The sequence below is a fragment of the Strix aluco genome, chromosome 25 (genome assembly GCF_031877795.1).
Source record: "Strix aluco isolate bStrAlu1 chromosome 25, bStrAlu1.hap1, whole genome shotgun sequence".
Lineage (NCBI taxonomy): Eukaryota > Metazoa > Chordata > Aves > Strigiformes > Strigidae > Strix > Strix aluco.
This window is the reverse complement of record NC_133955.1, coordinates 7,103,300-7,119,395: the sequence shown is the minus strand read 5'-3', so window position 1 is coordinate 7,119,395 and position 16,096 is coordinate 7,103,300. Positions and strand designations below refer to the sequence as shown.

General features: G+C 51.1%; 1 protein-coding gene across 2 annotated transcripts in view; it reads left to right on the top strand.

Annotated features, from left to right (window-relative positions):
- PLXNA2 (plexin A2) overlaps positions 1-16,096 on the top strand; it is a 175,191-nt gene that overhangs the window by 144,134 nt on the left and 14,961 nt on the right. Inside the window, exons 18-26 of one of the 2 annotated variants that reach the window (XM_074850385.1) lie at positions 591-830; positions 1,015-1,158; positions 2,326-2,560; positions 4,045-4,187; positions 5,848-6,116; positions 10,814-10,880; positions 11,547-11,693; positions 12,161-12,320; positions 12,698-12,801. In XM_074850385.1, coding sequence (XP_074706486.1) covers positions 591-830; positions 1,015-1,158; positions 2,326-2,560; positions 4,045-4,187; positions 5,848-6,116; positions 10,814-10,880; positions 11,547-11,693; positions 12,161-12,320; positions 12,698-12,801 — 1,509 coding nt within the window. Of the gene's footprint in view, positions 1-590; positions 831-1,014; positions 1,159-2,325; positions 2,561-4,044; positions 4,188-5,847; positions 6,117-10,813; positions 10,881-11,521; positions 11,694-12,160; positions 12,321-12,697; positions 12,802-16,096 lie in introns of those variants that run through there. The other variant, XR_012626410.1, reaches the window with a different exon arrangement.

Sequence of the window (16,096 nt, the reverse complement as noted above, 5' to 3'; positions counted from 1 at the left end):
AAATCTTCCACTTATGGAGGGAGGCCAAACAGTTGGGCTGTTGCTGCTTTATAAGGCAAGAGTCTCGTAAATCAGCCAGCTCCGTGCTTCCAGGGCTGGAGGAGCTGTGGGTGTCCTCACCCTGGCAGGAGATGACCTTCGTGTTACCTCCAGCCCACAACTGTCAGATGGTCGTTCCTGTCCCTTGCTGGCATTCAGGGATTGCCTTTAATCACCACTTTGTAGCAGAGACCAGGTATTTGCTATGGGTCTCTTTCAAAGCTAGCATTGCCAAAGGGGATGCGACTGGAAAGAAAAGAAAAAATAAAGAAAAAGGGGTCAGTGATCCACTGTGCAAGCCTCTAGCTCCTTTAAAACGCTGCTCATTTCGAAGCTCGCTCTCCATCTCTGCCCCAGTGCCTTTGCACTGGCTGCAGGGGCAGCAAATTCCCCCGAACTATGGCTGCAACGCATTGAGCCTGGATTAAATATTGCCACCTAAGCTTGAATCTGCTGGACCTTTCAGGGAGCATTTAAGGAATCAGAACATCATTGTCCAGGTGGGGGTAAGTTTCTGCCTGCCGTCTTTCAAAGCCTCACCTTCCCCACAGGTCTGCAAGGTGGTGAACGCCACGGCACTGGCCTGCCTCGCGCCCCCCCTCACCCCCGAGTACCGGCCCGGCCTGGACGCCGTCGAGCGGCCGGACGAGTTTGGGTTTATCTTTAACAACGTTCAGTCTCTGCTGGTCTACAACGACACCAAGTTCATATACTACCCCAACCCGACGTTTGAACTCCTGAGCCCGACCGGGGTGCTGGAGCAGAAGCCGGGGTCACCCATCATCCTGAAGGTAAGGAGACCCTTACTCACCCCGTGGGACGAGGCAAAAAAAAATCCCAGAGCAAGGAGTTTTATACCCACTTTGGAGAACGGGGTACACTAGACGGAGTCCCGTTGTTTGCACAAGCTGGGAATGAGACGAAAACTGGAGAAATGTGCCGCATCTTTGTACTCTTCTCTCCCCTTGTCCCTAGGGCAGAAACCTGTGCCCACCCGCTCCTGGAGGAGCAAAGCTCAACTACACCGTGCTGATCGGAGAAACACCCTGCGCCGTCACCGTCTCTGAGACCCAGCTGCTGTGCGAGCCGCCAAATCTCACCGGACAGCACAAAGTGATGGTGAGGGACCAAACAGCCCTGTCAGCAGCCCTTCCCTCCCTCCTTCCCATCCTTTCTCCTCCTCCAGCTCCCTGACTCACTCAGGTATTGAGTGCAATTTCTTGTCCAAGGATCAGTAGGATTTCAGATCTTTATGGTTGTCTAATGGGAAGCTTAAAATATTGATGTGGATTAGCATGAAGAAACTTCTTATTCCCTCCCTGACACTCACCACCTACTATCAGAACCTTCTAGAAAGAACAAATCTTTCTGGCAGTGCCTTCAGCACCAGGTACCATCCTTTCTCTGGTGCTGCTTGCTCTTCCTTCAGTAGGTGAGACCATTTCAGTGGGCTGTGTTCTCCCTGCTGTAGGGATTTTATCAGTCCTTGTATCAGACCCGATCTGCTATGGGGATGAAAAGGTTTTGCCTTTTGCCGAAGCAGAAGCAGCCGGGGACATCCAAACACGGGACTGGTGGGATCAACAGCCTCATCCAGGATAACAGTCGGTGATTTCCTCTGCTTTGGTTTTGGGCATTGCTGCTTCCTCTGATCCACTCACAGACCAAGCACGCAGCTTGGTACTTGAAGTAGAGCCCAAATGAGATTGTAATTGTGATTTATTTCCCTTTAAGTTGCGCATCCAAACCATATTCAGATTATCACAGTGTGATTCACAGGAGCGCAACCTGGCTGAGAGCTGCTTGCATCTGTGGCCAGGGCACATCCAAGAAAAGCCTGTCCCACCATTAACCTCCAGCGTGTTTGCTCTGTGGCTTTCACATGGGGCTTTCTCTTCCCTTCTCTGTTCTCTCTTTCCAGTCACTCTGGTTTCTTGTCAGTGAAATTATCACTGGTTTGCTAGTGTCCATGGCTTACAAAAGGAAGTTGAAAGCTTATAAAATGAAAGTCAAATGGAGCCATCAGATAATATGAACAAAGCCCAGATAGCGAAGGGCTGGCACATTTATCATGACTTGAAGCCTCGCTGTGTTCACATAAGCTGCACCCTCTGTGTCTGAAGGCGATCAGAGTTGCTGTAGTCGTGGCTGAAACAGAGTCGGTTCGGTGCTGCCTTAGGGTCTGTACAGCCTGTGCGGTGGGTGCCCTGGCTGGGAGGGATGGGGCTTTGGGACAGGCTGACACCCTTACCCGAAGCTGCTGGTTACCTCCGTTGTGCTTTGTAGGTGCGTGTTGGTGGTCTCATCTTCTCCCCTGGTTCGGTGAGCATCCTCTCAGACAGCCTCCTGACCCTGCCAGCCATCGTCAGCATCGCGGCTGGAGGCAGCCTGCTCCTCATCATCGTCATCATCGTCCTCATTGCCTACAAGCGCAAGTCCCGAGAGAACGACCTGACCCTCAAGAGGCTGCAGATGCAGATGGACAATCTGGAGTCCCGGGTGGCCCTGGAGTGCAAGGAAGGTCAGTACTGCTGGGACTGGATGCTCGCTGTGTGCTGCGGCCCCTGCTCTGGTCCCCTGCTCTGGTTCCCAGCTTTCCCCACCAGAGCCACCCCAGTCACCCAGTTTTTGCAGCAAGGAGGGGGGTGCCTGTCCCCACAGGTTTGCCCGCCTGCCCCACCACGGGAGGGAGGGCAGTGACAAGCGTGTCAGCGGTAGACACGGCTCTGCTGCCTAATGTGCAGAGAACAGGATTAGAGCTTGATCCTGCTTAAGCGACATGCCTGGATCGCACTGGGAGGACGGGGCAAGCCCCAGGGTGCCCAGCACAGTATGCCCCCTTGCCTAATGGCCTTTTAGTAAAGGGCTTTTAAGAAGGCACAGAGACAGGGAGAGGAGGTTCGGAGCCCCGAGGAGCAGCGTGTATCCCAAACAGAAGGCTGGAGACCTGGAAAGCTGGTCCAGTCCCTCCTGCAGTCTGTAAGGTGTGAGCCCAGAGCAGTAAGAGTAGGTCGGAGGGATAGGAAGAAGCTCCTCAAGCATTTGCTTCCGGGCAGTCCTGTGTGTGATTTGGACCAGCTAGACCTGCCGCTTCAGCACAGACAAGTCTTGTCCCTTGCAAGGAGGCGGCTGAGCCTGGCCTCTCCCCAGGGGAGCGAAGGTGGAGGTGGGCAGTCCCTTCTGTAGCCAGTGGGCTGAGACAAAAAGCACTCTGTGGAGGGGTGCTGCTGTTGTTTCCTGTGTCTTCCAGCTGGAAGGGAGCTTAGTGAATCAAAGAAAGATAAATAGAAAGCTGCAAATTTCATAGTGTGACCTTTGTATATAGAGAGTTGCATTGGATTTGTTCAGCTGATTTTAAAAGGGTAGCCTTGAAAGTACAGGACAGAAAATGAAATATCTTCAGGAGAGACCACAGCTTTGGCTTGGGCACAGCCTAGCTGGGGTGCAGAGACCTTACTGAGCCAGCGTTTCATACTTTGGAGAATGAACACAAGGACACGCATACAGCTGTATAACACGGTGCTGTTATCTTATGAGAGGAAGAACAAATTCCTTCCTGGCCTCTGCAGCCGGCAGTTTCTGCTTGGATTTGATCTGCATCAGATTCGATTATTTTAGCAACTGTTGATAGAGGAGGAGAAGAAGAAGAAGAAAGGAAAATATGGGAGGTACCAAGTTATGAAAATAGATCCTCGTTTCTATCCGCAGCCTTTAAAGGTGTTTTAGGGGTATATACACAGGTGTGAACTGCATACAAATTAATGAGCATCTTTTGTTCTTGGCATCTGCTCTGTGCAGTGTGTGTTCTCCTGCTCCCAGCTGCTGAGACAGAGTCTCCAAGGTGAGGGTCTGGCTGAGCTACGTGGTGAGGTCTCTGAATCAGTTTCCCGAGCCGGGCGAGCCCCAGGAGAGCCAGCAGCCAGCCCTCCCCAAAGCCTCTGCCCCGCAGCCTCGGCTCCCCCAGCTCATGTGTGTTTCTCTGCTTGTTCTGTTTGCCCTGAATAGCTTTTGCAGAGCTGCAGACGGACATCAATGAATTAACCAGCGACCTGGATCGCTCCGGGATCCCGTACCTCGACTATCGGACATATGCCATGAGGGTCCTTTTCCCCGGCATCGAGGACCATCCTGTCTTGCGGGAGCTGGAGGTAAGGAACAGGCTGTGCTCCGGCCCTTCGAAGGTTCCCTGAGCCCTCGGGGAAGCCAGCGTGAAACCCTGAAGCACCTCTATGCCTTCCACACCAAATCTTATTAGAGGCACTGGGGTTAGCAGGATAAGCCCTGAGTTCATTTTAACTAAGAAGCTGGTGTTTTATCTCCATCACACATTGCTTGATTCCTTTTGATTTCTTCTCCCCGGTGTTGCTTTAGTTTTATTTTACAGGTTTTTATATCGCTACGGGCCAGCAGCAAAGCATGCCAGATAAGTTATCGGTGGCGTTTTAAAGTCCTTCTTAATCACCTCACGGTGCAGGGGAAGGCTTCGTGCTCCTGGGAGCATCCTGCCTGCATCCTGCTGCTGCTGCTGTTCCGTGGCGTGTCCACAGGAGGGCAAGCGCCGTGCCGAGGCATGGCCAGCCTCCCGCTCGGCTGCCAGCAAGCTCTTCCTTCACCCTGGTTTTGCCACCACTGTCTGTAAATATATTTTCGCTGAGCACATAGAAAAATTGGTAACGTACAAAGGTCCATCAGATCACCTTGCAGATGGGTCCTGCTCACCTGTGAGAGTGCCAAAAAAAATGATGGTGCTTCAAGAAACATTGTCTTGAACATTGATGATGTTCAAGAAACATCAAGCGTGGGGCTGCCATCCTCCCTCCGGGATGCCCAGAGGCACTGGGCTCTGCGCTGCCTCTCAGAGGCTGGCATTGCTCCAGTAAATCCTGAAAGCCCTGTTGCCTTCATCCAGACCGGGGGGTGGCCCAAACCGTCAGCCAGAGATGTCAGAGGAAGAAGTCTTGGCTGCTTGTGTTGCTTTTCCAGGCAAGCACTACTTAGCATTGATGGATCAGATTAGATCCCTTTCCAGTGGGCCACCGACACTGAGCAGTTGCCGTGGTGTCGGTAAAACTCACACAGGCTTTGAACCAGCCTCTCCCAGCCCCTTCCCATGCCCTGGGTTTTCCAGGCCCGTGCATTATGTTCGCTGTTTAAATTGCCAAATAAGCTGATGCTCTAGCAAACAAATATGAATGCTTTTTTATTTGTTTTACTCATGAAAAACAGAATTGCAGAAGTGATAAATGTGTTGCCAATTACACAGTTGCTTAATTATGTAACGTCAGTAAAACCAATACATAAGTCTCCAAGATGTTTGGTAAAGAGTTGCTTAATGTAGTTCATCATTTTCACTTGTAATGAATTACTTGAATCTGCAACTGGCTGAAAGCCTCAATTAATTTTTTACACTTGTCCCATAATAAAGCAATAGTCTAAATTAGTATTTAATTTACTTACAAGAGTGTCACTTTTTGTGCAGAACAAGCAAATTTGTATGTCATTTATAGGGCTGTTAGCCTCAAAGCAGCAGCTTTATGGCATGCAGAGAGTACAGCTCAGAGCAGTGATTGAGGCGAGCCGTGCCGACGTGCTGGGGGAGGACAGGAAGGGTGACACTTGTTCAGCGCTGGCCAGGGACCGTGTTCAGGGATGCTGAGACCCTGAGAGATGGGGTGCTGGCTCGTGCACCCAGAGTTCAACCACTGACCCCAGCACTAGTGATGGCAGAGTGACCCCGCGGTGGTGCAGGGCTGCCCTCTGGTCCCTCATCCTCCCGTGCCTTGGCTGACGGGTTCTCCTCCACCGCAGGTCCAAGGGAACGGGCAGCAGAGCGTGGAGAAGGCCTTGAAGCTCTTTGCTCAGCTGATAAACAACAAAGTCTTCCTGCTGACCTTCATCCGAACGCTGGAGCTGCAGCGCAGCTTCTCCATGCGCGATCGCGGCAACGTGGCCTCGCTCATCATGACGGGCCTGCAGGGCCGGCTGGAGTACGCCACTGACGTGCTGAAGCAGCTGCTCTCCGACCTCATCGAGAAGAACCTGGAAAACAAGAACCACCCCAAACTGCTCCTGCGCAGGTAACACGAGGGGACGGGTCTGTGGGCAGGTCAGTGCCGTCCCCCGGGCTGACACGGCCACGCTGCTGGTGGCACCTGGAGGCTCTGCAGGACCAGGGTGCTGGTGTGGGAAGGGAAACGCTGCTCTCCATGGGGGACTTCGGATGACCCACCCATTTCCTCGCCTGTAACTCTACTCTGTGATTTCACAGAGGACTGAACAGGGTCTTAAAATTGGATCCGAGAGAGCTGTTACCTCTGCTGCGTGTCTCTCACTCATAATCTCCTCCCTGCCCCAGCAGCACCCCATCCCCTGGGTGAGAGTGGGTGGTGATGCCAGCACTGTCACCTCTGCCATCCAGCTGCTTCCTCCCTGCCCTGTCCTGCCTGCACCCACCTGCCCGAGCTCCTGTTTCTCACCTGTGTGTGCAGAGATGCCCCACTGGTTCAGCAAAGGGGTTTAGTCCCCACTGCCAGCCCTGTGCGGGGCCGCCTCAGGGCAGCATCGTGGCAGAGACAGGAATGGCAAAAAAAGCAGAACTCTCCATCATCTGCCCGTTGCTGGTAGCAAGCAGTGCCCTGTACATCCAGGCAGAGAAGAGGAGGCACCAGCTTGGGCACGGCAGGGTCTGGAGGAGCAGAGATGCAGCTCTTTCAATCATCTTACTGGACTTCAGGCTCTTAAGGGCAGGAGCCCGATTTCTTACATGTCTGTACAGTATTTAGGGTCCTTGTTTCCCATGAGCTGTGGTATTATTGTGATGAGTAGAGCATTAAAGACCTAGTGAAGAAAAAGCACCTCTCGGATGGGCAATGCTGTGAATTGCCCCCAGAGCCATCAGGGGAAGGCAGGCTGCCCAGCAAGGCTTGGTCCCCTCCTGATGACAGCCCGTCCTCTGCAGCCTGGGTGCCCCTGTGACTTTCACCCTCCTGTGCCTGAGCTACCTCACAGGTGTTTATGGGCTTTGTCCTCACAGCATCTGTGTCTGCCTGGAGGGAGCAGCAGCGTTTGTGTTTCACAGCTGGGGGAAGGAGCTCAAGAATGGATTAAGCGACTCACCCAAGATTGTGCTGGGAAATGGCAGAAAGAAAAAGGGGAAAAAGCATGTATTAATGTAGGCCAGATCAGCAGCCACAAGTAAAAAGCTACCCCTGTTCTCCGTCTCAAGAGCCACCTCCATCCCATGTCCCTTCAGGTCCCTGCCGTGCTGCAGGGCCTGGCCTTGGCTGGCAGCTGCCCCATCGGCTGGGCCCGTGGCTCTGCTGGCGGCTCGCTGGAGCGAGCGGATGAAGGCGAGGGGAGGATTTCACAGCTGTAGGAAAATTTCAGGGATTCCTCCAGCCATAATGAATATACTTGACAGGAAATTGCTTTAAATCTGGCTGTGTTTGCAGAGGCAATAACTCATCTCAGAAAAGGAAGCCATCTTAATTTCCCCCGTGGTTTGAGGAGTCGCTGGGAAGGCGTCTTCTGCCTCAGCCATCAATAATGACTTCTCGTGGTGCTCCAAAAAATACACGGCTGGTGATCAGAGCCGTGCCCCCTCCTCCCCGCAGCACCCAGCGAAGAGACGGGGCCCTGGGCAACACCAGCAGCGTTGAGGCTGGCCGTCCTGCGCCAGGATTCAGCCATTTCATGGGAAACCTGACCTGGAATGTTTCCAGGGATGGGGCATCTACCACCTCTCTGGGCAGCCTGGTCTAGTGTTTCACCACCCTCGTTGTAAAAGATTTCTTCTTTATATCTAGTCTGAATCTACCCTCTTTTAGTTTAAAAGCATCACCCCCTGGCCTGTCGCTACAGGCCCCATTAAACCTGGGGCTGGAGCCTTGTCCCAGCCCTGTGCCCACGTGCTCCTGGGTGGTGCTGGTACACAAAACAGCCCAGGCTGGAATGTCTTGCTCTGACTTAATAAGGAGTGATCAGCCACAAAGTGAGATACTTTTTTTTGCTTCTCTGAGCTCTCTGGTGGCAGCAGTTGATAATTGGCACTCAGTTCTTTCTCTCTTTCTTCCTCATTTTCCCCTCTCTCTTTCTTCCATGACTGCCCCTCGCGGGAGACAGCAAGAAAGTTGACATTAAATCAAATAGCTGTTCTGGTTCCTGGCACAGAGCGCAGCACACAGCAGTTTGGAGACCTAGATATAGCAGAGAAAATTAATAAAATACATATTTATTTTTTGGGTTCTCTCGGCTCTTTTTGTTTAGTTTTGTTTTATTCCCGGTGCCTCAGAAAGTCGGAGGAGCAGCCAAGCGCTGGTTGCTGGCGTCAGACTCCTCTGGAAAGTCATCTCTAGATCGTGCTTTGCCCTTGTTATGTGGTCAACATGAGATGGGTTTTCTCCAAGTCTAGGGATTCTCTCCTGCCACATTAATCTTCAGGAGCTTATTTTTTATTTTTAGAGGCAGCTCTCTAACAGCGTTTCAGATACCAGCCCAGCGACGGCGCAGGAGCGATGCCTGCCGAGGGGCAGCGCAGAGCCCCGCAGCAGCTATTGCTGTGGCTCAGCAGAGCCCTCCCCGCATAGCAGGGAGAAAGGGAGGGCAGGCCCCGTGGTGGCAGGCAGAGTTTAAGGGATGGCTTACCCAGCACCGACCCCATTTCAAAGGCAGAGGCCAGGGGCTGTATATACAGCAGACTCGTTTGCGAGAAGCCTACGGGGCTCCTGCTGCACCCAGCAGCGATGAAGGTTATAAGCAGCCCCTTCCCTCAGCCAGAGTAGGACAGTGATGATTAACTCAATGGTTGGCCGTCCCCAGGACTGATGCACTGCAGATATCTCACGGCATCAGTCTGTGCTGAGATGAGAGTGAGATTCAGTGCTTGAAGGTAAGGAGAAATGGGATTTGACAGAGATACTCCGAGGTGTTTCTTTTTGCCATTCCATTCAGCTGATCTTGTATTTCTGATAAAGAAATAAAAGAGAACAGCCAGGTACGGGAGTCTCCAATACCCTTCTCCCACACAATATGCCCCAACTTCTCTGTCACTCCGTATTTCAGTTGTTTTTACGGTGCCGGTGTCAGGCCATGAGCAGCCAACAGGGACAGGACACAGCATTGCTTCACTGGTAGGGCTAATCGGGAGGCTTGCCAGTTCTTAATTTAATATTCTATTAACAAAGAAGTTTATTAAATTAATATTCACCCCAATGTCCTGAATGTATCATTTCCTGCGTTTTTCACCTATTCTTTAGTTTGTATCACTGACTCTCCATTTTCCATGGCTCGCTGGTGCGGCAGTGTGCTAGTGCTTCTTCTCCTTAATTGGGTGACTGAAATATTTTAAACAGGAGAACAATGTGTCTGTCAATTTGTAGGATGAATTTTTAGGCAGTTAATCAATTCAGGCTTAAATTCTTTGGGGATCTGCAGACATTTTCACAAATTCCTGGCAGATGTTGCGATCCTAAAGATGATGGGTAATGTGACTCCGGGTCCGTTTGCTGACTGGTGTCAGTTTTTGTTTGCTGAAATCCGTGGCTCCCGTCTGCTCGACTTTGGGATCAAACCCTGCTGCTTCTATAGTGTGTGTTTTTCATTAAATGCTGGAGTTTCAAACATGTGGGATGCTGTGTAAATACATACCAAGAGGCAGTCCCTAATTCAAGGCAGCAGAGCAGATGGGGAAGAATAGAGAAAATGGGTCCGGAGCAGGACGGTGACTCGCTGCAGGTCAGGGCAGGGGCAGGGGCGGAGGCTCGGTGCATTGTCCTGCCCGCTGGGCATCTCTGCAGCAGGTTGGTGGTCGAACAGGCAGTTGGCAGGATTGGCACTGGGAGCAGAGCTGCCAGCCAAGGGGATGAAGGTGCCGAGAGGTCCCCAGACCCGGCGGGGCTGCTGCCTTGCTGTAGGCTGACGGTGAAGGCAGAGGGGGGCACAGTGCCCAGAGAAAAGGGTGCTGCAGAGGGCAAGGTCTCGGATCCACCCCTCTTCGCTTGTTGAAATTTGGAGCAGATCCTGGTGTGGCATGAGGGGAAGGCTGGTGGTGCAGAGAGCCAGGCTGCCCAGCGGGACTCTGGCAGCTGGCTTGGCTGCGGCAGAGCAGCTCTCCCCTGCACGGCCTCGCAGGCAGGCTGGCAGCCCTGCCTCCTGCCTGCCTGCCTACCTGCCTGCCTGCCTGCCACCCCCAGCACAGACTGCGTGGTTGGGGCTCAGATGTGGACTGTGAGACACCCTGCCACCAGCACGACCATCCCATTCCTGCTCCAGGAAGAGGGGTTGTGGTGCTTTAAGGAAAGTCTCCCGGTCCTGCAGAGCCAGCATTAAAAACTATCATTAGGAACCATTGTATTTAAATTAAAGATAATCTTGGGCACAATGTGGGGAGAGGACACTGGGTGGGACTGGGGAGAAAGCTGCAATTTCCCTGTCATTGTCACTCTGCTGTCCCTGATTGCCAGGAACTGCTGCAAATCCCAGTGATTTACTGAGCCAGGCTGTAATTTGCACCACGTGCAAGGAGCCGAGTGTCACCAGGCTCCCTGTCACCAGCCCCATCAGGGCTGTGATGGGCTGTCAGCTGGGCAAGCTGCTGTCAGCTCGGTGTGGCGGGAGCAGGGGACAGCACTGGCCGCATCCTGCTGCCTGCCCCGGCTCAGAGCCCCACGGGGGCTGTGCCAGGGTGCAGCCTGGTGGTGCCACCCGGGGAGATTTGGGGCCTCTGATGCATGGTTTGGTTTTGTGTGCAACATGCATGTCCTTCTGGCTTCCCTAGGACCGAGTCGGTGGCTGAGAAGATGCTGACAAACTGGTTTGCCTTCCTTCTCCACAAGTTCCTCAAGGTAAGGAGGGATGGAGCTGAGACCCTGCTGCCGCTTTGCTGTCTCACCCACCAGCCATCCCCGGGGTGAATCTGGGCTTGAAACTCTTCCGTCAGACTCCAAGTCAAAAGGTGTAGTAGCGAGGCAGGGGAGGTGGAAGTTTGCTCGGAGTTGCCTAAACCTGGGGCTGCTGTTACAGGGGCTGAGTCAAGCTGTCACAGCCTCCATGCTCAGCTTGCTTCAACCCTCAGATCGCCTGGTGTAATTCTCGTGTAATGGAGTTTCTGTTGCACCTCTTTAGTACTTAGGAGAAATTCTCACTTACATCTCCGTGCCTGGGCTTCCATATTTTTTAACTTTATTTGTGGTTTTGGAAACCCCACAGAATTTGCTCCATGGGAGTGAACAATAAGATCAAGGTCTCAAATTCCATTTTTTACAGCCATACAGATTCAGTAGAGATTTACCAAGCCAAAGACAACATACCCGTTGAGCCATGGAGCTCGTGGTTTTGGCTGTCCTGTTCAGGAGCTGCTGGGGGCCGAGCCTGGATTGCACATGTGCAAAAGATTGAGACTATGGCTCTGCTGAAAAGGATCATGTGCAAAACCTGTGTGCAGGCCAGTGGCCCCGGAGGAGATGCACCTTCACCTCTGTGTTAGGTTTGCTCTCTGTCTCGTTGTGTAGGAATGTGCTGGAGAGCCACTCTTCATGCTCTACTGTGCCATCAAGCAACAGATGGAGAAAGGTCCGATTGATGCCATCACAGGAGAAGCCCGTTACTCCCTCAGTGAGGACAAGCTGATCCGGCAGCAGATCGAGTACAAGACTCTGGTGAGCGAGAGTGATTGTTGTAGAAGCTGCCACTGAATTGCTTCTGTCCTCCCTACTTGGGCACGAGCTGTTCTGACCTTTAGGTCAGTGATTAGAACACTACCATGAAGCATAAGCGTTGCCAGTGCAATAAAGCCTCTTGCTACTAGGCCTGTCCCCAAGCCAACTGTGTCCCTGATTCGCAGGTACAAAAACCCTGAGCTAAGGTTTTGAAAGGCAGGACTTGAGGGGAATGTTTTATCTCCCTGCACCTTGAGCATTGCCCTCCCTCTAGCAAATGAAAATGGACCTCCAGGGCTCCTATCTTAGTAATTGTTATAAAGATACACGAGATGCAGCAGCAGTGATGCAATTAGGGATGCAGTGAGGTTTTTTATGATAACAGGTTGTTGTACATCTGGTTACAGTTCTCCTGGGTGCTTGTCTAAAGCCCTTTAGAGCATGGTGTGGTTCTCCTTCCCTTCCAGATCCTAAACTGTGTGAATCCGGATAATGAGAACAGTCCAGAGATCCCTGTGAAGGTGCTGAACTGTGATACCATCACTCAAGTCAAGGAGAAGATCCTCGATGCAGTATACAAAAACGTCCCCTATTCTCAAAGACCAAGAGCTGTTGACATGGACCTGGGTAGGAGCTTCCCTGCCTCACAGGAGGGACAAGATCAGAGAGGTTGATCAGTGATTCTTGGTGGGTTTTGCAGAGCTGGAAAACTAGAGCTCAGGCTGCACAACACCATACGTGTTTCTGCCCCCGGAAAGCACGGGCACTGCTCCTGCTGAATAGGTTTTGAGCTCTGTGGGATCAGCTAATTGTCCGTTGACCACAGAGCAGATGATTCCTGAAGCCTCCTTCACTCTGCTGAGAATTTAGCTGTCTCTGGGTGCCCCTTCCTGGGAGATAGGCTTTTCTACAGGCTCTGCTGTCCAGTAGTTACTTGGGCCAGAAGTGGTTAGAGCCTGTTAGTGCCTTTTCCCTCTCTGACCTGGTTTTTGCCTCTCCCACAGAGTGGCGGCAGGGCCGGATAGCTCGTGTGGTCCTGCAAGATGAAGATATCACCACCAAGATTGAAGGAGATTGGAAGCGCTTGAACACCTTGATGCATTATCAGGTAAGAAAACAGCCCCAGCAGACAGCTCCCAGAAAGCTGCTAGGAGGGAAGAAAAGCAGAAATTTAATTCCCAAGTATCTCGTCTACCAAGACAGACAGGGAGGTCACGTTTGTATGATAAACCAGAAGGGTTCAATGTGCTTACACATTACATGGGAAAGCAACCTTGACATGGATCTTAAAGAAACTAGCAGAGTTGAAAATTGGCTAAATTAAACCCACCAGCCGTGCTAGCGAGATAGAGGGAGCAGTGGCAAGGGCTGAGCTGCCGCTGCTGGAGATGTGGGGCCCGGGGAGGGATGGCCCGTGGGGCTCGGGTCTTCGCGTGGGGGGCTGAGACATCGAGGGAGTGCTGCGGGGCGGGGTGAGGCCAGGTCAAGAAAAGGTGAATATCAAGAGCTGCTTCTTGACAGTGACATCAAACCTCCTAAGTCCCAGGCCTAGTCTTCCAAGCCAAGTAATAGAGGAGTTTTGCCACTAAAGTCATATAAAACGAAGCCAGGCAGTGAAGATGCTCTATTGTGCATCGGCCACGGTGGGCGAGGTGACCTAGGAAATTGTTGGCATCTTTAGCTTTTACAGCACGCGTGGCCCAGCCCAGCCCAGGCTGCCCTGGACAGGTGTGCACGTGTTGGAAAGGGCTTCTTATGGTGTGCGAAATAGGGAAAGAGAGGTAAAGACAGAGCTAAGGAAGGTTTGGTTAAAGAGAATCAAAGGCTTTTACTCAAAGCCTGTCTGCAGCAGAGGATAACTGCATTAATTGAGATCTGTAACCTACTACTGCCCATCACTACCTACACAGAAGTGTTTAGTATTTAATCTGGCATCTTCCCCTGTTTACACACCATCTCAAGTCCATCAGCGTGACTCATGCTGGGTAAGTTGAATGTGAGCCAGTATTGACGGGAGACATATAATCAAGGAGCGAGGCAGAGAGAACGGCATAAATATGCGAAGTGCATGTAAAAAAGCCCCTCAAGGGTCAGCTTTTCCAAGCAGCCCGAAGGATTTAAGCAGAGATTACCGTTAAATGTCATAGGAGTTGTGTAGATGAATTCCATTGTTTCTAAAGTCTGTTTTACCTGACAGTTGCAAGGGATTAACCAACATGCAGGGAAGCAGCGAGACTTTGCTATGCCTTAATCTTTAAAAGTCATCTTAAGGAAGTCACAAGTGAAATGTGTGTTTGTCTGATGCGTGTTGGGTGCGAGGGGAGGGAGTACTTTCATTTTAGTGCCTGTGGGAAAATCTGAGCCACAAGTTTACCCTTAAAATAAACAAAATCCTTGCAGCACTCAAGATGTTGCAGCTATTCCTGCCATTTGAATGTCAGTTTTGCTGTGGAACAAAGTAGAAGTTTGCTGCCAAACATCTGAACAGGTAGCAGTTGCACGTGCCTCCCCCAGCGCTGGCCTGAGCTCTGCGCAGCCCGGCAGAGCTGTTTCAGCCATAAAAAGAAGCCAAGTTCTCTGCACTGCAACAGAAATCTTGTCATGGCAGGGCTTTTGCCAAAAACAAACAGCAGTATTTTTTTTTTTTATTCCTACCAGGTTTTTTCTCTGTTTGAGTAATAAATGTTTTTATTAGGTATCAAAAATACAGATGCTCCAGGACTACACAGTAAAACAAATATGTGGGCAAAGGCAGAGCTTAGAAAAGGGTATAAAATCATTTGAGTTTCAAGCACTGCTGCCTCACCATTTTAACAGGAGTGTTACATATAAAACAGATGTGGTTCAAGCCATAAAAATGAAATCTAGATTCCTCCAGCTTCTAGAGGACTAGTGCCCATGATTTCTAAATTTCCGGAAAAAATAAAAGCCAGCTCTGTAAAGCTATCTCCATCTTTTATTCAGAGCTGTCTTGTCTTTATTCTGGTCTGAAGGCAAAGTGATCTCCGGCTTTGCAGGCAGTGACTGGGGACGTGCAGCCCACGTTTCCATCCGATAACCCCGGGCACTCTGGTCTTTCGGAGCGGTGCTGTTACCTGGGAGCAAGCGCTGAGGCACAGCCCAGAACCTGCCCGGTCCTCGCCGCCGTGCCCCTGCTCCTGATCTCTGGGGTCCGTTTGCTGCGCAGCCCCGTTCCCGGCAGCTCCCGGGTTCCGACTCCTGCCAGGGACCAAACCAGCCTCCTCCTGCTCGCCGTGCTCCGGGCCAGGGTGGGGAGGCTCTGCAGAGGACAGTGATTTAATTCCAAGAGTTTCTCAGCTCCACGCTTGGCTGCTGGATTTTGACACTATTACATTTGTTTTCTACATGTTTAGGATGATAAAAATACAACATATATGTGCATCAGCCAATAAAATGTATTTTTCATGGGAAGCCTTTGCATGCAAAAGCCAGATTGGATTTAAAAAGAAATATTAATCTTTCTGTAACGTTTTTGAACCACTTTATAGAATTATATAGAGAACTGTATTCCTGCTGCTTATTTCTTCATTTATAAAAATAGATGTATTGGTTAAATAGGTGTAATTCTTTGTTAAATTCTCTGGAGCTTTTAAACCATATTGAAAGGAATTGTATTACATTTGTGTAGTATCCTTTTGGTTTCATGCCTATTAAGCTCCATAGGAAAGTCTCACCCTGCATGGCTTTACTCAAGAAAAATGAAACACTGAATTTAATATCAAATGATTTACAATGGCTCATGCAGGGTTAACTCCGAGGCAGCAGAGCATGAATACCTGTCAGCCACTGTGAGTCTGGAAGGGCCGAGAGACAAAAAAACTATTTTAAATGAAAAATTAGAAGCAGAGAGGGAAGATTTGTGTGGAAAATGAGACTTAGGAGCCGAGGGTGGTGTGGACGTGGAGCTGGCATCCTCACTGCATCCTCACTACCCCACGCAAATGCAGTATTATTGTCTGGGCTTCTCTGCTGCTGCTCTCCCGGCTCCAGGTTTTATTTTTCTTTAAGGTGTTTTGTGCAGCATGTTTCCAGCTTGTAGAAGAATCAGAATATTTATAAAGTTGTAAAACAGCCAGCCAGCTTCGCAGGCGTCTCTGGGGTTTTATGGGAGTGTGGCAACAGCAGAGCAAGATGGGAAACGAATGTGTGTTACATCTGATGCTAATTTGCACGCTGGTATTTTTTAGCTGACAAGAGCCATTCGACCCAAAATTTAGAGAGTGAGAGTGCTCTGTGTGTGTGTGTGTGTGGAATTTTTAATGCCTCTCTCCCAGTTAACCACAGCCTTGGTGGCAACAGATCCCGGCATGGCAGGCGGGGGGCTGCTGCCTCGGCGGGAGCACCCTGGGCTGCCGGCACACTCGGGTTTCTCCCCTGTGACA